The following is a 22,958-nucleotide window of genomic DNA, read 5'->3' as shown; positions in this document are numbered from 1 at the left end:
CGATCGTCAAAACTAAGCAAATACAACCAAATTCTTGACATACGCGTTACGAAAAAACGATACTTGCAGCGCTATTTTGAGAATGTACTTCCGCATCAAAAGTGGTGGCGCTCTTTCGGAATTATAATCTGAGCTATATAACTCTGATTTTCGGCTCTTATTTTGAGGCAACAACACGGGTTACGTTTAAACGTTAACCGTTCGGTTAATAGAAACGGTTAACCGGTTAGTGAATTGACCGGAATGACACAGCCCTAGTAAGGTAACAATTAATGATATTTATCTAAGAGAATGATAACTCTTCAAGTAAGCACAGGGTTCATGTGGTCCAAGACATCACAGAACATTGTTAAATTCAGAGATTTGTTGGAGAGAACTTTGCAAGTCTCACATGACAGATTTTCATGAATAAATATTAATTGAAGGAACCTCCTTAAATATATATTAATTTGAGGGTGTTTTCTGTCCAAGTTTTAAGTTTATTTTGTGAAATAATAAATAGATATACGTTAAAAAGTTGAGTATTCATTAGTAGTGGTTCTAGGAGGAGTATTCAAATAATTATTATGAATGCTACTATAGTAATGTGGTTTGATTTTCACTTCACAGATTGCTGATTTGGCCAATGAGGACACTCCACAGCTGTATGTAGCGTGCGGACGAGGACCAAAGTCCTCGATGAGGGTTCTCAGGCACGGTTTGGAGGTGAATGTCCCCAACTCTTACTTTTACCCTGTGTACTGAAATAGGTGCAAAGGTTTAAAGATATAGTATTCCCTTAATGATTTTGCTGTCAAGTACAAGTCTGGCTGATATTATGTGGATATTTATTTATTCCATTGGCGATATATCTTAACATTTATTTCTTGGTTGCTATCTTGACTTTCTTTCTGTCTGCAAAAATTACTGACAGAGTTTTTCCTGTTGATTCATCACTGTTCATGCTTCAGCAGTAATTGTGTTAATTAACCTTCTCTTCTTACATGATATGTCAATGATGCTTCTGCAATGGTAACATATTGTAAAGGACAAGCTAATCCTTAATGATATCACAATTAAAATTGAATAATTCCAATTTGTTTCAAACCTGGCTTAGTAATTGCTGAATTTGAATTTAATGCAATGACAATATTTCTCAACACTATTTCCTTGGTATTTAATCTTGGATTTTTTTTAGTCTGCAAGATATACATAGGATGACTTATTTTGATGCTGATTCACAACAGTGTATGCTTACATTTTTTGTCAAACCCAGCTCAATAATTGCAGAATGGATGTTAAACATAAATGCTTACAACATCTGCTGCCGTGGGGAAGTCTACAGTAAAATAATACAGCTTATACCGTAAAAAAAAACTTGTTGCTGTTCACTTTGGAGCATTCAATGTCTTAGTTTACTTCACCCATTCCCCATTTTGTTTTACCATAAAGATGTGAATATTATCTTTCAATTTTATGCGTTTGTTTTCAGGTTTCAGAAATGGCGGTGTCTGAGTTGCCTGGTAACCCCAACGCTGTCTGGACCGTGAAGCGTAAAGCAGAAGGTATGATATCAGTAAATGGTGCTCACAAAGTTAACTTGATGGGATACTTGTTTTGTTCTGGCTTGAAGTCAAACCTTTGAGTGCTGCATATTGCTGGGAAACAGTTGGTGTTCACACAAACATTGGCTCAAGCAATAGTATGTATTGAACTCTGTGCTATGCAGTTGAGTACCGTGTATAGTCTGCATGCAGTTGTAAACCCTACAGTGTCAGTACAATGGATATGCTTGGTGGGATATTATTACAATAGTAATAGTGTCTTGGAAATGATGAAGATATTTCGGGTTTTATCTGCAATACTCTTGATGACGAATCTCCTGATCCAAGCCCATCATTATTTGTTGATTTTGGTTTCTTTGGAGAGCTAAAGTAATGAAATTGCTAGGAATTGCTAGGAATTTTAATGTCATGCAATATGTGGCCAAAAGCTTGAAGTGATTGTGTAGATGATGATACAACACTTTGAAATACTAACTCTGATAGTGTTGATCGGTAAGAAAAGAATTGTGTGTGGATATGTAAGAAACTTGAACAGAGCAATAATAAAAAGAGGCAAAAATGGGATCAAAATTTGGAAACTGGTTTGAAGTCTTTGATGTTCAACAACTTTCAAAGCCAGTGATTTGCACAATTCCAATAAGGGGTGGGGAGTTAATGGCCCTCCCAGATTCAGTTGGGGAGAAATGGTTCAGTCGTGTAATTGTTTACATTAAGTTGGCAAGAATTAGACCACTTTCAAGTCCAAGAGTATGTTTTGGACAACCTTCCATGTATACCTAATTTACAGTCTGTACTAAATATCTACTCGTTTGAGAAAAATTTGTCAGTTTGTCGGAAAAGACTGCTGTTCAAATCGGTTCTTAAGGTGTATTGCTAAATTGATACAATTTTCTCCTTTGGCATATCTTCACGCTATGTAAGTAGAATTCTTACAGTAAGGTAAAATCAGTGGAAAACATTTTCATTTAGGTGATGAATATTACTCCTAAGAGGTCAATAAAACAGCAAAGCAAACAAGTGGAAACTTGCATCTAGCAAAGACCAACTCTTCCCCTCCTCTTGTAAAGAAAATCAATTTTTATCTCAATACATTACATGTATAGAGATATTGTAACAGTAAGTGGGACTCTCTCTTCTCTTAAAAATTTTTCAGCGTCTTCAAACAAAGTTCTTTTTCTCTGGAATTTCCAGAGCAAGAATATATCATATAGACCAACAAAAGTTACTATTTTTTATTCCAGAATTGTATCTCATTCTGTGACTTTTTCACCGATTTATGTCCAAATCGGGCCAATTCGGGCCGAAAACACACTTTGTCAGACCTGTTTTGCACACGCTCCAAAACTTATGTTTTATGAAAGAGAATAGAATAGAATTGTCTTTCAACAGTGGTATCGTCTAAAGTAGGGTCCTATGTATTATATGTTTTATTAACATATTAAACTTTCATTTGTTGTTTACAGGTAGGTATTAATAAGAATTTTACTAGCTGTATATGACATTTTATGGCTTTTATTTGCTTTATTTGATGTTTAAATGATTTTTCTTTCTTAAAACAACACTGAGCTGTCGCCCCTACTTTTAGTAAAAAGGTCCGTTTTTGATGATTAAGCCCCGCCCCCAAGTCTGTTTTGTAGCAGATTGGCTATGACTCATGACAGCTACATGTTATATAGGAAAATGGCTACCCTCGCGACAAATTTTCTGTAGTGTAGTTAGGTACGCGAGGTGTGTATTGCATGCTAATTACATATACACAGCCTGTACTGCTGAATTCTACGTTTTTGTAGCATCCATTTAAGGATAGTACTGGTGTTCAGGTAGCTTTTCAGAGCAAGGGCCATGATAAGTTTGTTTGAGTGCCCTTCATGTATTTTGTATAATTACGTATACACATTCTTGTATTTCTGAAGACTACTTACTGTAGGCCTAGTGCATTTAAAAAATATATATATAGGCTATAGGCCTAGGCCCCCTAGGCCTATTAGGCTTTCAGTGATAGCCACATTAGCATTGTACTGGTGTTCAGACAGCTTTTCCTAGGAAGGACCAGGGTAAGTTTGTTTGATGGGTACGTATAAAACAGGAGCCGGCCATAGCATCACAACTTTTATAAGACTATAAAAATTGTATAAGGTTATGTTTTATTTATAAGGATATAAGATGTATAAGGTTATAAGAACAAAGTGGCTATTCTTACGACTGTTTGTAAGAATAATTTCCGATTACGCATGCGCAGTTGCTATTTTTATGACAGGAGTACTATTTTTTACGACCAGGAGTAACAATAATTTCCGGTTAGGGTTAGTGTTAGGATTGGGGTTTAGGGTTAAAGTTAGGGTTACCCCTACTACATGCGCAGTTGCTTTATTTACTTTACTGTGCTTGAATTCGCCCTTTGTCGTAAGAATAGTTTATAAATAATTGTTACGACTAGTCGTAAGAATATCCATGGCCGTATGTTTAGCTTTCTTTTGAACCTGTAATGTTTGACATCAATTGTACAAGGAATTAAAATAAAATAACAAAATGGAGAGGAACTGAGGTGGCTATTAGGGGGGGGGGGGGAGGAGGCCACCCATCACTTGCATATAAAAACTTGTAATCTTCTTTTACATTATTTTTTCCAAGTCATAAATCCATGAAATCTTCATGTCAGAAAAATTGAGATGGAAAAACGTGGGTTGTTTTGATATCTAGAAGTGGACACAGTTTTGATGGTAGTCACCACTACAGTCTACAGTAACATACAGTAGGTCAATAGGCCTAGCTCTCAAGGCAGGCATCAAGAATATGGTCGAGTTGTTCGCCTCTTCTAATTTGGCCGTTGTGATTGACGTCAAACTATATGACCAAAAAGTCCAACAGAGACTGACCCAAGATGAAGGATACCACATAAAAAACAAGTTCTTAAATATTCTATGACATTACTAAACCTTGCAATGTCGTTCTTTCGACTAACAGGCAATGAGCGCTAAAGGCAAGACTAGCAGGATAAAGTGTAACCTGCAGAGACTATTAGTGGCAAAAATGCAAGTTATATATTCGTTGTACCATGATTGATATTGATAATTGTAGAGACAGAGCAAAGATTTGAAATTAGGAATCAAAATTAAAACTTCCAGTATTGAGATACTGCGTCATTGATGCTCTTGTTTCTTTTGTGTTCCTACAGAGGAGTACGATGCTTACATCATTGTGTCCTTCGTGAACGCTACTCTGGTCCTTTCTATCGGTGAAACCGTAGAAGAAGTCACAGATTCAGGGTTTCTCGGAACCACACCAACACTCTCATCCTCTCTCATAGGAGATGACGCTCTTCTTCAGGTAAGGATCTTTAAAAACTAGAAAATGGGGTGGGGGGAAAGGGTGATGAGAGGAAGAAAGTTTATTTTTGTAATAATTTTATCTCGGACATGAAAAAGAAGGATAAGATCATGAATTTATAGCAATTAACCGGCTGGCAAAAATCGTGATGAACGTTTTCCTGATCCAAGCTCATTTGACCATGATTTGTGTTGTTTTTCCGACCTATAACTCTGATGCACATTGTCAAATTGTCTTTCAATGGCTTTAAGAGAGTAAGTCACAAAAATCCAGTGAATTATCACAGCTGGTCTAAGGAGGCTACAGGTTATTACAAGTTGTTTAATGAGTAAAAAGTAATTTTACCCTGATCTATGTTATGCAGGGATTAGCACAAAAGTGATCTTGTAGGCCACAGTGATATTTTTTTAACCTAAGCAGACAACAGGCAGGGACATACCTACTCCCATGACAGAAGAAGGAAAAAGTAAATTACATGGGAACTTAAAACACATCAACGCATTGTATATCTATTACCTTAAATCCCATCTCACAACTTTGCCCTAGGCCTCTATTCAAACTCACCGAAGTATAAATATTTAATGTCGTTCGTTGCAAAATATTTGGTCGGTGGCATTAACAGGGTTTTTCCAAACCTTGACACAGGCCCCAGAAAAGATTGTACATCGTCTGTCTGTGCATGTGAGTCTCACTATGCTCAAGTGTGAAGTTATGAATTTAATAGCTGTGTGATGCATTCATTGATTGATTTGTTATCCAATTAATTTCTTTGATTTCTTTCCTGTAGATATATCCGGATGGTATTAGGCATATTCGAGCTGATAAGCGTGTCAACGAGTGGAAGACACCCGGCAAGAAGAACATCGTCAAATGTGCTGTCAACCAGAGACAGGTATGAGTACAGCCTGCAGAGCAGGTGTTTGTGAGTTGACCATTGCTGTAACAGAGCAGAGTGTGCGCTGCTTGCTACAATGTTGTATTAATGTTATAGTAATGTGCTGTCAACCAAAGACAGGTATGAGTACAGCCTGCAGAGCAGGTGTTTGTGAGTTGACCATTGCTGTAACAGAGCAGAGTGTGCGCTGCTTGCTACAATGTTGTATTAATGTTATAGTAATGTGCTGTCAACAGAGACAGGTATGAGTACAGCCTGCAGAGCAGGTGTTTGTGAGTTGACCATTGCTGTAACAGAGCAAAGTGTGCGCTGCTTGCTACAATGTTGTATTAATGTTATAGTAATGTGCTGTTAACCAGAGACAGGTATGAGTACAACCTGCAGAGCAGGTGTTTGTGAGTTGACCATTGCTGTAACAGAGCAAAGTGTGCGCTGCTTGCTACAATGTTGTATTAATGTTATAGTAATGTGCTGTCAACCAGAGACAGGTATGAGTACAGCCTGCAGAGCAGGTGTTTGTGAGTTGACCATTGCTGTAACAGAGCAAAGTGTGCGCTGCTTGCTGCAATGTTGTATTAATGTTATAGTAATGTGCTGTCAACCAGAGACAGGTATGAGTACAGCCTGCAGAGCAGGTGTTTGTGAGTTGACCATTGCTGTAACAGAGCAAAGTGTGCGCTGCTTGCTGCAATGTTGTATTAATGTTATAGTAATGTGCTGTCAACAGAGACAGGTATGAGTACAACCTGCAGAGCAGGTGTTTGTGAGTTGACCATTGCTGTAACAGAGCAGAGTGTGCGCTGCTTGCTACAATGTTGTATTAATGTTATAGTAATGTGCTGTCAACCAGAGACAGGTATGAGTACAACCTGCAGAGCAGGTGTTTGTGAGTTGACCATTGCTGTAACAGAGCAGAGTGTGCACTGCTTGCTACAATGTTGTATTGCAATTGTAGTAATGATACTATGAGAGCCATGACCTGTCAGCTTTTACTTAAGAACTCATGAATAGTCAGTAGGTGTTGATGAGTTTTCCAGCGAACTGTTCAGTTTAAAGGTGTAATAAAGCTGTAGATGTAATACCGTACGTATTCAGCTTTCACTGGATTCCTATTGGTCAGTGATCCTCATGAATATTCATTTTGATTTCCAAAAAGAGACCCCGTAGAGCTCCATCCAGATTGTATTTTGTTAAAGGAGGCTTGGAAATGATGAAGATATTTCGGGTTTTATCTGATCTCTTGATGACGAATCTCCTGATCCGAGCTGATTTTACTGTTGATTTAAGTAATGGAATGTAATTAATGTTAGCTGTGGTAGTGGTGTAACAACTTTTTACCTTTGTCATCACAGGTTGTGATTGCTTTGACTGGCGGAGAACTTGTGTACTTTGAGATGGATCCAGTGAGTAAAATTATTTCTTTCATTTTTAGCATATATTAATTATGATTAGCATTTAACATATATTCTCTGTTTGGTTGCTAATATAAAAAAAATCAACTTTTCGAATCAATTAGTCTCTATGATAAGATCCAAACCTTTACTTTGATGATGTGGATGGTTGTGGAACCTGTGACTCAATATGTCTCTATCGTGATTTATTTTATTCACAGACCGGCCAGCTGAATGAGTATACAGAGAGGAAGGAGATGTCCACAGATGTGAAGTGCATGAGTCTGGCTAGCGTACCGTCAGGTGAACAGAGGGCTCGCTTCTTGGCGGTCGGGCTGGATGATAACACTGTCAGAATCATATCCCTGGACCAAAATGTAAGTATTGATATGATTTGTAATTGCTCTAAAGAATGTTTAATCAATTAATGGAAATATAAAAAATAAAACATAATAAAAAATAATAATATTATAAAATATAATGAAAATAAATTGGATGCAAATGTTTGCTGATGATGTGTATCTAATTTTGGCTTTTGCTGTACACTGACAAAAGTTTCCAATATACAGATGAGTTCATAGAGAATCAGTCTCGGTGATGATACCTTGGAATGAATAATGAATATTTATGGTGGCTGTTAAAATGGAAACAGAACTTTTGATCATTTGCTTTCCTTTACCTCTAGGATTGTTTGCAACCACTCAGTATGCAAGCCTTACCAGCTCCAGCCGAGAGTCTCTGCATCGTTGAGATGGGATCTGGGTCCGATACTAGGGAGGAAAGAGGCGAGGACAGGGGGACGTCAGGGGGTCTGTTCCTGAACATTGGTTTACAGGTAAATAAGCAAATGTGCCTGAAAGTAGTGAAGTATGTTGCACAGAATCATTTTACAACCTTGCAAAGTTGAATTTCTATTGGGGCTCGCCAGCCATGCCTTAAAACAACAGAGGGTGCTTTCATATTGGTCCTATCTGGTTCTATTGGGGCTCGCCAGCCATGCCTTAAAACAACAGAGGGTGCTTTCATATTGGTCCTATTTGGTTCTATTGGGGCTCGTCAGCCATGCCTTGAAACAACAGAGGGTGCTTTCATATTGGTCCTATCTGGTTCTATTGGGGCTTGTCAGCCATGCCTTAAAACAACAGAGAGTGCTTTCATATTGGTCCTATCTGGTTCTATTGGGGCTCGTCAGCCATGCCTTAAAACAACAGAGGGTGCTTTCATATTGGTCCTATCTGGTTCTATTGGGGCTCGTCAGCCATGCCTTAAAACAACAGAGGGTGCTTTCATATTGGTCCTATCTGGTTCCAGAAAACTTTACTAGTTGTAGTTATTTGGAGATATTGAGAAAGAGATCTTTTTGAAACATTTTTTCAAAGTATCTAGTCAAAATCACTTACATTGCGACCGGTATGAGAGCACTCTCCGTAGAAATGCTGGAGAGCTCCATTTCTTCACTGTTCCTAACTTCAGAAGAGGAGGTCATGATGGAGGTATTTGAAGATGGTGTGTGCATTCTACAGGATATGATGACTCATTCCAATCCGTGCTTCATCTGAGAAAACTGATGTCCAAATGGAAACATGTTTCTGATCCTGTGTAATGTCAGACATTGGGTTAAATTTTCATCTGATGAGTGCACAACTAAAATATGGAAAAAAAAAGAGAATAGAAACCAAAGAAAGATAATTAAAAATGAAAAAAAAATGCTTGCATGTGCTTTTACAACAGACATTCTCAACTCTGAAATGAAATCTAACATTGTGCTCAACTATATTTGTGTTTATTAAAAGAGAAAAAAGATAGAAACTCACATTTTTTTGTGTGCTGGAGGGGGGGGGGGGGGGTTGGCATCCGATACAATTTTCAATACAATGAAGGTAGACTTTGGTTGGTTAAGTTAAGAAGAATCATGTTATTGTCCCAGGGTGTGGTGCAGCAACTGTGGGCTTCATTGTTAGAGAGACTTTACTGACTATAGACTGAGGGGATACCCTGTATTGAGTATTTCTTATCTTCCTATTACAGAATGGTGTCTTGTTGAGGATGGTCTTAGATTCAGTGACCGGAGACTTATCTGATACGAGAACAAGATACCTCGGCTCAAGACCTGTCAAGCTCTTTAGAATATTTATGCAAGGGTCAGAGGCTGTGAGTATTTAGTTATTCTTGACAGAGATTTGGTATTTCAATTTTATTGTATGTGGAGGGGAGGGGGGGGGGGAGATGGGCAAGAAGAGATTTGAAGAGAAACTTTGAAGTGGAAAGGAGATAGGGAATGTGGAGTAGTAAAATGGAAGGGGAGTTGATGAGGGAAGGAATGAACTGTGATGGTTTCCTCATCCTAAATAGGAGATGGTTTTGTATTTGCTTTGTTCTGACTCAATGATGAAACTATTTACTTATTTATGATCACTTATGTAAGGGAGGGGTTGGTGATCTTGTAGGGAATGGGATGATAAGATTTGTTCACTTACTTTGGTCACAAAGGAATTTCAGCTTTTCACTTGTTTTGTCTAAGTGAAAACATCATCCTCTGACATGTAGGTGGAGACATGTATCTTAGCGAATCTGATATTAGTATCGTGTCTTTTTTAAAATCTGAACTGCACTCATAACATGGATCCTTAGTTTCATCATCAGTTTCATCCAGTCTTCTTGTTGATGTATGCTGCCCTCTATTTCAAGTGAAGCACCTGCTAGCTGGAATTTGTCATCAACTAGCTTTGATTTCTTTTCCTTCCTTCTGTAGGTGCTTGCCATGTCCAGTCGATCGTGGTTGAGTTACTGGTACCAGTCCAGGTTCCATCTGACACCACTCTCTTATGAGACGTTGGAGTACGCCTCCGGCTTTGCCTCGGAGCAGTGTCCAGAGGGCATCGTAGCTATCTCTACCAACACACTGAGGTGAGTGGCATCAACACACAAAGACTTCTTTGGTCATGATTGATTGATGGTCCCAGCAAATAGTCAGGGATTACTGGTGTGTATGATCTACTGTGTGGCAGAAGTTATAAATACTTTGATATGGTTCCTATGGCTGTGCATATTGTTGTGTGCTGATTGCATACCACACAAAACCAACCCAGTTTGACCCCTCCAGGTCTCTGTAGACTGCACATTCCAAACATTAAAATAATGTGTTTTTCAGTGTTGTAATGAAAATATCTTGGGTAGGTTTTTCATTCAAAATTAAGTATTAATCCCATGCAGAATGCGAATAGTTTGTTTGTTTTTACTATTTCTAGATTTGACAATGTAGAAATTGACTATTCTTGCTGCTAACGAACTGAATTGTTAGTAGATTTGAGTATGGAACAGTATTGTATATCATAGTAGAATCAGAACAAGGATGTCTTGATGACTTGTTGACTTACTATTTGCTTTAAAGAATCTTGGCTCTGGAGAAGTTAGGAGCAGTATTCAACCAGGTCTCGACACCTTTAAAGTACAGTCCAAGGAAGTTTGCAGTCCTGCCAGACTCCAGTAATGTAGTCGTCATAGAGACGGACCACAATGCATACACAGAAACCACGAAGGCTCAGCGAAAACAGCAGATGGCCGAAGTGAGTCCCAAGTACAACTTTATAGACGTATACTTTCTATGATGGAGATAGGCCTGTGCAACAACTAAATGTCTGTTGTAACTTAAAGCCTCATTACTTATTTAATCTGGATGGTTTAAACCATCTCTTGTTGGTAGTAAGTAGTGTGTAGAAAGTACGCATAATCATGACATGTGCTCTTTCTCCAAACGTTTGGCCCATTCGCCGAGATCGAGCGAATGAAAAATTCAGAGGAAAAAACACAAATTTGCACAAGATATTTTCTATTAAATATTCAAAGTTGCTATTAGGAATAGATTTTGTTCTGCCAGTTACGTGTCCTTGTTGTCAAATGGTTGACAACAAGTGTTTTTTTTTTTTTTTTTTTCTTGTTTTGTCTAATTGATTCAAAGTCTATGTGTGACAGGTTAAATTAAGTTGTACATTTGCGATGTATATCATGAAGAATAATAAACAAACTCCTTCCAATCTTAGCGTGTCCAATGATGGTCAGGCATTTGGGCTGAATGGACCTGCTACTTCTAAACAGTGGACTGGAGTTTCCAATCGTTGGGGTTTGTTGACAATGGACAGCCGAGTTCTTCAGCTGTTCACTGTTAACACTACCTGACGTTGGGACTCTGTGTCGATTACCTCACCTCGTGTGAGAATCACATCTGCTGTCTGGTTGAAGTTGTGTCCTTGATTACATCTGTACTCAAACAAACTGAGGACACAAATGTTTAAAATGTTAAAGTCACAAGAAAAGATGTGTATGCTTGTTGTCATATGGTTGGCAACATTTGTTGCTTTTTTGTTTACTTCCAGGAAATGGTAGAAGCTGCTGGTGAAGAGGATAGAGAATTGGCAGCTGAGATGGCAGAAGCATTCCTGAAGGAGGACCAACAAGAGAGCGAGTTTGGATCTCCCAAGGCCGGTGCCGGGATGTGGGCCTCTCAGATCAGGCTACTGAATCCCGTCCAGGGAAACACCCTAGATACGATCAGACTGGAGCAGAATGAGGCTGCCTTTAGGTAAGAGACTAGGTTTGGAATTAAAATGGGTGTGTACTTATTCCTAGACTGATAATAGTTAAATCATAATGGTGAATAATGTTTTCAGAATATTGTTTGTATAGCTCTAACTCTCTTGTGTGTGTTCGTATTTGTACAATTGTATGTTATAGTAGGAAACCTTACTGAATTTTTCCTGTGAAAAATATATTAAAGCACGCTTTTGTATATGTTTGTCATGAGACTGGCTGTTTGCTGGTATTTCTGTATTACGCCACAAGTATGTTGTGCCAGGTTCAAACTATAACAAAACTCCACCCTCCTTAATCATGTCCATATATACTACGTAGTACACAGAGCACCCAGTGCAGGCAAACTGGTGTAACAAGTACCACTTGTTTCAACTGTCCCTAATGGCACTCTCTGCTTAAGCTTAGGGTTCAACTCCTTTTGCAGATGATATACAACTTCCGAGCGGTAAGCTCGCTTTTTTCGATTTCTGTGACTCCCATAGCATAAGGTGATGTTTGATTCGTTCACAGCCTGTCGGTCTGTAAGTTTAACAACCACCCAGACCAGACGTACGTCTTGATCGGTACAGCCAAGGATCTGACCATGAGCCCCAGGACCTGTTCTGGAGGTATCATTTACACCTACTTGGTCAAGGAGGAAGGCAACGAGATTGAACTTATACACAAGGTCAGTGATGCAGTCTCCATTTTCATTTCAGCAGTTTGTTATATCAACTAGGTAACATAGCAGTACATCAGAGTAACACAAAGAGTGCACAGAAGCATACAAATACCCCCGGGTGAATTTGTATGTAGACACAAAGCATGATTGACTCAAAAAAGTTCCAGCTTGTGCAGTTTTTCACCAACATTTAAGGTGCTTAAGCCACTGACTGAAAATTTCCACACATGTTTTGAGAGACCTCTTTAGGAATTATTATCAAACTTGTATGTACTTCTAGTAATCAACTACTGGTACCACCATGCCAAATTGAGTGGAACTTCATTAGGAGTAATATAACAGTGAATTTGGTTCATGGTTTGGGAATGTTTTGGAATAACATGGCTGCATCAAGATCATGCAGAGCATCGTGATAGGAAACCCAAACACAAAGTCAAGCATTATTCAGGTGTTTTGGGACCAATGCTCCTAGCTAATGGATTCAAAGTCTATGTGTCACAGGTAAAATTAAGTTTACACTTGTGATATATATCATAAAAGAATCGTAATAAAACTCTTTCCAATCTTAGCGTGTCCAATGATGGTCAGGCATTTGGGCTGAATGGACCTGCTACTTCTAAACAGTGGACTGGAGTTTCGAATCGTTGGGGTTTGCTAACTATGGACAGCCGAGTTCTTCAGCTGTTCACTGTTGACTACCTGACGTTGGGACTCTGTGTCGATTACCTCACCTTGTGTGAGAATCACATCCACTGTCTGGTTGAAGTTGTGTCCTTGATTACATCTGTACTCAAACAAACTGAGGACACAAGTGTTTAAAATTGTAAAGTCACAAGAAAGATATGTAAGCTTAGTTACAGAAAGGTTGGGGGTGGGGGGTGGGGGAGGAGTGCTCAATGTTGGTTTGGGGAGGAATGGGTGTAAAGTTCATCCAGTTAAACATGTAGTGATTGAACCCATAGAAAACACAAGTTATAGCTGATTATTTACTAGGTTTTCTTAACATTTAAGTGTTTAGTTGTAGCTAAAAGCAGGTAGCCGGTTTGAGCAAGCTCCAGGAATTATCGGCGATAGCAGTATCAAACAAACAAATATTCTGAACTGTGACAGAAATTTAGCGAAAACTTGATGGAAATATGGAACTGAAGTGAATATCAGGCAATACATTACATTCTATTACTCCATCTTCATAGTGATTCACAGCAAAGATTTTATGAAAATAACTGCTTCAAGACATTGTACTTCACATTCATGAGGAACCCAAAACATTTTCAATCAAACTTTGTCTTTTTTTCTCGCAGACTCTGGTAGATGACGTTCCTGCTGCAATATGTCCATTCCAAGGAAGAGTACTCATTGGGGTCGGAAAGCTGCTGAGAATATACGACCTTGGCAAAAAGAAACTGCTGAGAAAATGTGAAAATAAGGTAAGTGGAATATCAGAACATTACTCGTTGTTATGTGACTACCTTAAACCTTAAGGGAGGCTAACAATTGGAAATAGAAAGTGGAAAGTGCAAGGATTTTCTACCAATCTCAGAAAGGTTGGGACTCTGTACTACTGGCAGATAATGGGTAGAGGGCATCGTAGCCTCCTCTGAAGATGGGTGGGTCCCAGTCATGATGTTAATTATTGTCATGACAGTGATGCTGTGATTCTGATCAGTGAATTTATCTACCTTGGTTGACATCAAGCGTCACTCACTCGTACCGATCAGAAATGGATAACTCTCAAACTAGGACTTAATGGCTATCAGTATATCTAGACATTGAATTCTAGACATTCTAACATAAGTAACCAAACTAGACATATGATGTTGAAGGTGAACAGCACCAGTAACCAGGGCACTAACCTTGTTGTGGCTAGTTACCCTGAAAATGACAATAAAAAGACGAAAAAAGTAAAAAATAACACAGAAAATACATAGGTCTTTTCTTTAATTTTGCTTCACATTTGGTAATGGGGAATCCCAATCTCCCTTTACCACAGTCTGGAATTCCTTTGATATGGATATGGTGGAAGGTAGGGATGGGGGGGGGGTTGGTCGGAGGTGCCTGCCATTTTGGTGGCAAGGAAGCAAAATTTCTGAAAGTTATACTGGGTTTTATTGTGTGTCAGGCAAATATTAAATAAATGTTTCATTATGCTTGGTAGGACTAATACTGAATTTGTATGACTTTATCAGGAGGCTTAGTATCCATCTTAACTTCTTTGCAGCACATTCCAAACTTCATCGTCAACGTCACCTCCGTTGGTCAACGCATCGTTGTCAGCGACGTTCAGGAGAGCCTCCATTTTGTCCGGTACAAGAGACAGGAGAACAGTCTGGTGATATTTGCGGATGACACGTACGCGAGATGGGTTACAGCTACCTGCATCCTTGACTACGACACGGTCATGTGTGCCGACAAATTTGGCAATATTTCAGTGGTACGACAAAGCAAATGATCTCTATGGATAAACAGAGAGGCAGGCAGATTTCAGTAGATAGGTGCAATAGATTTGTTTTGATAGATTTCATTGAAATTTGATTGACATACTTTTCCCCGGGTTGTGTTGATTATTCTTCTGGAATCATGTAGAATAATTATAGCAAAGTATGAGTTATGAACATTAATTAAAGCAAAACCTGTTCCTGGTAGATATTCATAAGTGAAAATTTATCTCTGTGAGTAATAACCTTTGTGCATTAACTTTGTAAATAATGGAAATGGCAGAATTTTATGAATGGGATGTTTGGATCCATGATTATCTGTTGATCCTTATACTAGAAGTGATTATCTGTTGATCCTTATACTAGAAGTGATGTATAAACAGACGAGCTAGGATTTGAATCCTTGCATGTTGAAATGTGGTAGGGTACATCAATGTAGGAGTCCCGTAAGATGAAGGATCCTATACAGTTTTGAGTCAAAGTACTACACAAGTTTGCAACATATGCAGCAGTTTTCACTTAATCAATTTCATAAAAACATACCTTAGTTATTGTCAGCTTCAGTCAAGGCAAGGACTAGGTTATCGTAAATCATTACGGATGATGGTTGGTTACCATGGTAATCTCTCAGCTGTATTCCATGCTCACTTGTAGACGGAAATGATGAACCAATTCCAATTCGCGCTTCATCTGAGATTAACTGATGTTGAACTGGATTAAAAGTTCTGATCCATTTACAGATACGTTCCGACTTTGTTTTGTTAGCTATACATAGTAAACATCAACAAATAGCATTTATAGAACATTCGAGATTATCGTTCACAGTTTGTACATTGTAGTGTGTTTGGAAGTGGTGAAAGACCTATAGTCTAACAGAAATTAATGAGGGCATCCAGTGGCTGTTTTCTCTGCCTTTTGTCAGGAAAACTGGTAAAATCAAAACATAGTCTTTAAGCTCAGTTGACTACCCGATTTCCCATGTTGTGACAGCTGAGTTGAGCAGGGGTGCATTCAGTCGAGCAGAGTTGCCAGGAAACCACTTGTTTGCATGTATTTAAGGTCCAATGATGAGGATGTTGCAGTTTGCATAAAATTGTTTCATGTACATCTAATTCAAGCTGACCGAACCTGTTACCATCTCATTTGCAGGGTGCTTATAGCATGGTGTAACTAGATTTGGAGAAAAAAGACGATATAATCTGCTTTTGATTGTATGAATCATTTGAAGATGTTTGAGTTCATTTGTATGTGTTGAGTTCATTTGTTGAGTTCATTTGTTGAGTTCATTTGTATGTTTGAGTTCATTTGTATGTAGAAAGGTTTGTTTGACAGGAAGACTGTTTTAAATGATTTGACAATGATGACAAGTGACGAGAGGGTTTTTACATCGTTTTGTCTTCTCTCAGATCCGTCTGACGTCCAGCGTGAATGACAGCGTAGATGAGGACCCAACTGGCATCAAAGCCCTTTGGGACCGAGGCGTTCTGAGTGGAGCATCTCAGAAGGCAGACCCCATTGCCACTTTCCACGTGGGTGAGACGGTCCTGTCACTACAAAAGTGTACCCTCATCCCAGGTGGTTCCGAGTCGGTTGTGTACACCACACTTTCAGGAGCTATTGGAATCTTAGTCCCCTTCACATCACATGAGGTAAGATTGCCTCTTTGAAGCCCTATGGTCATTGAATGAATAATTAATGAATATGATTGATTGATTGATCGATCAAATTGATTATATTTACAGTACCTTATGAATATAAATTCTTGTCTTCTTTAATCGTATGGTCATTGGCTGTAGTTTAAATGTTCCCTGCAAATAACTTCTGTCATCAACCTTTCCTCTCTGTAGGATCACGATTTCTTCCAGCATCTTGAGATGCACATGAGAGCGGAATACCCTCCTCTTTGCGGGCGAGACCACATCTCGTACCGGTCATATTACTTCCCTGTCAAGGTGAGTGTAGTATCATTGCAGTGATACATACCTGTTAACCTATAGGGGTATAAGTACACTATATCTGTATAAGTAGGAATATCATGTTGAAAGTACTTGTTTATCGCCAACACTACCTCTAGGAGAAACAAATGACATCCTCTAAGCAAAGAAGGAAACTTTAGCCTCCCTCAGTTTATATGGTTGATGGCTAAGATCGTGGATGCCCCATGTGGGGTTTGCCGCAATAGGGAAAAGTGTACTTATTGAAAATTATTTCTGAAGAAAAGGAAAATACTCACTATTTCTAGTATCTAGAATATAGACCAATAGTGTCTTGCTGAATTTTAATCTTTGAAGTTAGTTGTACTGCTTATATGTAATACTCTTCAGAGGGCTGGTAAAGTGAATCAACTTATTGCATTAGAGATCGAACGTTTTCAATAAGAGCCCTGTGAGCCACATCCCGCCGTGGGGTGTGGGGGGGAGGATGCAGTCATGCTGATGAATAAAACAAATTCCACCCACATTCTTGCTATAATCAGGTATGCAGGCCATTCATGTCTTTTAAGTGGACCACCTATTCAGTGTACCCTGTACACCCTGTAATTTTGAGATAAATTTGAAAAGTTGAATGTAATCTGTACACACTTATTTATGCCTACAGGAAACTTTGTGAGTATATCTAAGGGGACAATTTGTACTGCCCATTTTTGCACTTTGGCAACCTCCAAAGCACTACAATTTCAGAGTTTGCGTTTTCAACATTCATTAAAACTATCTCCGCATTGGTGAACATTTAAAGGGGTCAAAACGATTTGTTATTTATCTGTCTCTTTAGTTTGAGGAACAGTACTTGGCTGTAACACACTAAAACTGTCATTGATGGGGAAATATTCCATTCCTAAACTAACATTTATATTACTTTCACAGAATGTGATCGATGGTGATTTGTGTGAACAGTTTAACTCTATGGAGTCAGGGAAGCAAAAGAGCGTGGCCGAAGAACTGGAGCGGAACCCCAGCGAGGTATGTCCACCTTACAAATGTCCTCCTTAGAAATGTCCTCCTAAGAAATGTCCTCCTGAGAAATGTCCTCCTGAGAAATGTCCTCCTGAGAAATGTCCTCCTGAGAAATGTCCACCTTAGAAATGTCCACCTTAGAAATGTCCTCCTTAGAAATGTCCTCCTTAGAAATGTCCTCCTTAGAAATGTCCTCCTTAGAAATGTAGTAGACAGTGTGGTGGTGTACATTTCTATACAGTTTGAGTCTACACAAGTTGAAACATTTATAGCTGTTTTCAGTCAAGGCAAGGACTAGGTTATCGTATATCATTATAGATGATGGTTGGTTACCATGGTAACCTCTCAGCTGTATTCCATGCCCACTTGTAGATGGAAATGATGAACCAATTCCAATTCGCGCTTCATCTGAGATTAACTGATGTCGAACTGGAGTAAAAGTTCTGATCCATTTACAGATACGTTCAGGCTGTGTTTTGTTAGCTATATATAGTAAACATCAACAAATAGCATTTATAGAACATTAGAGATTATCGGTTACAGTTTGTACATTGTAGTGTGTTTATCTGATTTCAAAATGTTATCGGTTCACATGCCGTTGTATTTAGGTGAACTATTCAGATATTTCCGATAGGCTCAGCTTGACCACTCTGACCTATTGTTTGGTAGTGGTGAAGACCTATAGTCTAACAAAGATCGATAAGGGCATGCAGTGACTGTTTTCTCTGCCTTTTGTCAGGAAAACTGGAAAAATCAAGACATAGTCTTTAAGCTCAGTAGACTACCCGATTTCCCATGGTTTCCCATGTTGTGACAGCTGAGTTGATCTGTGGTGCATTCAGTCAAGCAGAGTAGCCGGTTTACAACAAAGCATTTGGGAAACCTTGTTTGCATATATTTAAGGTCCTATAATGAGGATGTCGCAGTTTGCGTAAATATTTTCATGTACATCTAATTCAAGCTGACCGCACCTGTTGGCATCTCATTTGCAATGTGGTGGTGTACATTTATAGATCACTGTCATGCGGGTGGTCTCTAAATTGCTATGGCCATTTTGTGAACTACTCGCTACAATGATGGTTACTTGTGGTATGCCAAGCAGTTTTGAAAGCAAAAACAAAATCAGTATTTAATTCCTGATTTCATCATTTTGACAGATATTGCATAATGAAGAATGAGTGTGGTTTTCTTGTCTTCTCTTAGTTCATATCATTAGCCTGAAATGTGTGCCCTTGAGTTTGATATCCCTGTCAACATATTCTTATTTAAGAATCATCCTGAAAATACTGCTTATAACATAAAAATTAGCTGGTTAGCTCTGCTTGTGCACCAGTTTACAAACATGGTAGACGAACAACATGCTAGTGGCCAAACATTTCTTCAATATTTTTTGTTTAATTTACTTTTCTAAACTGTTTTTTTGTTCTGGTGGCAGGTATCAAAGAAACTGGAAGACATCAGGACAAGATTTGCCTTTTAACTTGGTTGTCATGGAAACCCAGAAATAAGAAGAATGAACTGCAATTATCTGTGAGGGTCATCTACTTCAGAACATCACATTGTACCTGAGACTGAGTTTTGACAGAGTCTTAGGTGTATCACACAGAACAGTAAAACAGGCATTGTTGGTGAATATGAAAACAATTCTTCTGGCATCTATTGCTGGCTTTGTAGATCCCACTGCAAGAAGATTTAAATTTAGAAGGATTCCCTGTCTTTGCGGTTTGGACGTCAAGATACAAAAGTCAAAAGTAGCCTCCAGATTGTACTGAGATGTGGTTGTCCCATCATCAACGTGTCAAAGAGGTCAGCTGGTCGGAGGAAACATTACACCTCTGCACCCATCAGCGTTATATTAACAGAAGTAATCGGTCGTCGAGATTGGAGACTTCTGGGAGCAGATGCTAAGCCTTGTGACAAATGGTTCGGAATTTTAGCAAGATAACGATTATAACAAGCTTGACAAGGACTTTGATATAAGAAACTGGAAGGTGATCGATTGACGGGATTGATTTCATAAGCATTGGCTTGACTACCTGTACTTTTTGGTGTATATGTTCCATTGCAATTAGGCTTCAGTTGCCAATAATCTGGATTTTAAAAGTCCTTACCACCCCCCCCCTCCAGCCACCCCAGCCTCAACACTGCCCGTTGTCCTGGATTTGCAATATCTACATCAGGCTTCATAGATCTTAGGAATCTAATATGTTGCTATGTCGTAATTTGAAGATGCTACCAGCACAGATGTTCTTTAAAAAGGTAGGCGGTAATGACAATTGCTCTGATTTAGCACTTTAGTTTTATCTTTCAACTACGTTATTCCATTTTGATGATCAGATTACGCCAGAATGGCATAGATTTATACTTGTGAACGAAAATTTACGAAGCAATTGAAATTTCTCTAAATTCCCACAAGCATTAAAAAGTTTGCTGTATAATTCTGGTATCTGGTTATATATAAATTTTTAGTGAAAATGCTAAGAAATTACAATATTGGTATTTCTCCTTTGACCATATCGATTCAAGTTGTTTTTGTGAAGGTTTCTGTAGATAAAAACTTGCATTCAAAATAGATGTCACAACTATGACGTTTTAACATGGCAACTACAGTGACTATTAGTGCAGCTGCATTTATATATCACACAGTAAATGAGTATGGGGTACATGTGTGCAATGACCGTATACCTAGATATATAATTTCAGCTAGAAGAGTAAGTCAGTGTTATTTGTTCTCTATTCAACGGGTATTTTAATCCTACACAGTGTAAGCGGAAACGGGGGCTGAGAATGTATCAATATCAGTCAAGTTGGTTTGGTTTGTTTACATTGCCATGATCTCTCTCTGGTGTGATTTTCCTTAGACTTCATATAACTATGTCTTGATTGCCAGATGGCAGATATAAAAATTGATGAAACACACCCCACCCAAGTAGAGATTTGTAACTTTATACTCCTAATTTGCTCTAGGTTGGAAGATACAAATTTATTATTCTGGAAAAATTTATTTTGACAATGCTGTACAGCCATAAACATATGTATCAGGGGAAGACCCAATAATAGATTGTAGCTATTTGATGTGGTCATCCATAGTTGCACATAAAAGATTGAGATTTTTCGGTCATGTAGCAAGACTCCAGGAGGACGCTCCAGCAAAGGTTGCTTTAAGAGAAGCATTGAGACATACTGCTAAACCAGTAGGAAGGCCCGTGACTACCTTGCTTGGAAAAATAAAGTCGCAATTTAAGGACGTTAATATTAACAATTTCGAGGAAGCAATAAACCTTGCGCAAGATCTTGATATGTGGCGGAGGTTAATCACTGAGCATGTCGGATAGACGAGACTCAACTTAATACTACTACTAGCATGGACACTTCGAAGTTCAGACACCTAAGCCATAAAAAAACCCAAAACTTTATCTTCTGGTATAAATCACCTGAAAATATACTTGATATGGTGGGAGAAGTGTGTAATTTTACGATACACGGCCAAACTTTCTTTCCCGCAAACTGTTTTCACGTTGTATTCCAAGAAGATTCTTCGTGATTGTGGAACTGGTATTTCTTTGCTAGAGTATTGCGAAGTTCGGACACTCGGTCCCACAGTGTGGCGCTAGTGATAAAATTGGTGGCGCAGTTGCTCTTTCAGTAGTTATAACAGACTTCATAGATCTCCGTCATTTTATTGACAAATATGTAAGTACTTATTTGCGAACGGGTCATTTTGGAGAGAAAGTATCTGTAGCTTCGTAGTTTTTCGTGAAATTGGCTGTTGCTATAGGTTGTCATGGTGAAATCGTGTATTTCCTAGGGGTGTCCGAACTTCTTAGTGTTCCGAACTTCGCAATACTGACTATACTATTTGATGTGTTAATATCGAGAGTGATACCCCTGTTGCAGTTTTGGGGTATTTTAATTTATATTACTCCCAAAAAGTTGGAATACCTGATAAAAGATAATGACCTGACCTGCACTGTGGGTAGTAACAACAAAGACAAAATCCTCCGAATCCATGGTGAAAAAAAAGTGACGCTTAACGCCTTTGTATAATACCAGACCTTTAATCATGTATAAAGAACTGAGCAGTGACTCATCACTGTTCAATGTTAATAGATTGGCAATGACAAATTTCTTTGTCAAGTTTTCTTCTTTTGTAAGTTTATCGTATGTAAAACAACACCTTTTTTTTTCATTGTTCAGAGCACATTGAATATTGTAAATACTTCATTTTGAGACTACAAAAGAGAAACAATTTGAAATAAACATCACATATCTTGTCTGTCAATCTTTTGTGTATAATTTTGTTTGTTGGATATTAGTAAAAATATCTTTTTTTAAGATTATTATGTAACACATTGTGGCATTTGGAAATGTTTTTATAGGAAGTTACATAGTGGAGGGGTCTATATGCAGTGGTTTAGCAATAGAGGATTCATTGAACCAGGGTCTTGTGTGCTTGGAGGGGGGGGATATGGGGAGGGTGGGTGGGGGGAGTGATGGAAGGATTCATTCCAACAAAATTAACCAGCAGATCATAACTTCCAGTCATGATTATGCATGAAGAATTGAATAAGTGCCAACATGCCCTATGCCATAGTTTGTCTTATTTCACAGACAACTGGGGTTTTTGCAGTTGACAAGTTAACCGTCCACTACTTTCACATATCATAAGCTACATAACGTGAACAGTTCATCCGACCTGCTTTATCTTTCATACATTCGCTCATTCCGTGAACCCGGTCTGAAATAGTATTGTCAAGCGAGACAGATGCGTCAATGTTAAAGGAAAGCATATAATACAATTAAACAAAATTCAATTCACTTATTCGACTGGGGGATGCACTCCACGGCAGTACCTAATCTTTCGGTTGAATCTTTGCTTTAGCAGAGTGCCAGGCAATAAAATGATCAATTCGCGTTGCATTTTACGTCATATCACGTCCAATTTACGATTTATGTTCTCGAACTATTGACATAAAATCGAAATTTCGATTTTCAAATTGGCTCTCCGGGTGTCTATAGCTATATGACAAGAGAACCGGATTTTCGCACGTAAGAGTTGCCTTCGGGCTCAGAACAAAAAACAATATATAGGATTATAGGTAAACTTACGCCCATATAATATCCTGCAAAATGTAAATTATCTCAGGTCTTGACTTGAATG

The 22,958-nt window shown here is 38.5% G+C and overlaps 1 protein-coding gene across 1 annotated transcript in view; it reads left to right on the top strand.

The window, feature by feature from the left end:
* Positions 1-22,062, top strand: part of LOC139965361 (splicing factor 3B subunit 3-like) — a 35,188-nt gene extending 13,126 nt beyond the window's left edge. Inside the window, exons 10-27 of the mRNA XM_071967653.1 lie at positions 610-705; positions 1,472-1,544; positions 4,720-4,871; positions 5,659-5,763; positions 7,119-7,169; positions 7,379-7,534; positions 7,843-7,992; positions 9,186-9,308; positions 9,910-10,064; positions 10,549-10,723; positions 11,531-11,736; positions 12,258-12,414; positions 13,710-13,835; positions 14,627-14,839; positions 16,250-16,492; positions 16,691-16,795; positions 17,708-17,803; positions 19,233-22,062. Of these exons, the coding sequence (XP_071823754.1) occupies positions 610-705; positions 1,472-1,544; positions 4,720-4,871; positions 5,659-5,763; positions 7,119-7,169; positions 7,379-7,534; positions 7,843-7,992; positions 9,186-9,308; positions 9,910-10,064; positions 10,549-10,723; positions 11,531-11,736; positions 12,258-12,414; positions 13,710-13,835; positions 14,627-14,839; positions 16,250-16,492; positions 16,691-16,795; positions 17,708-17,803; positions 19,233-19,277 (2,427 nt within the window). The 3' untranslated portion in view covers positions 19,278-22,062. The remainder of the gene's footprint in view (positions 1-609; positions 706-1,471; positions 1,545-4,719; positions 4,872-5,658; positions 5,764-7,118; positions 7,170-7,378; positions 7,535-7,842; positions 7,993-9,185; positions 9,309-9,909; positions 10,065-10,548; positions 10,724-11,530; positions 11,737-12,257; positions 12,415-13,709; positions 13,836-14,626; positions 14,840-16,249; positions 16,493-16,690; positions 16,796-17,707; positions 17,804-19,232) is intronic.
* Positions 22,063-22,958: the final 896 nt, after the last annotated feature.

Source organism: Apostichopus japonicus, chromosome 3 (genome assembly GCF_037975245.1).
Source record: "Apostichopus japonicus isolate 1M-3 chromosome 3, ASM3797524v1, whole genome shotgun sequence".
Taxonomy (NCBI): domain Eukaryota; kingdom Metazoa; phylum Echinodermata; class Holothuroidea; order Aspidochirotida; family Stichopodidae; genus Apostichopus; species Apostichopus japonicus.
Note: the sequence above shows the minus strand (reverse complement) of the source record. Positions and strands in the feature narration are given on the sequence as shown.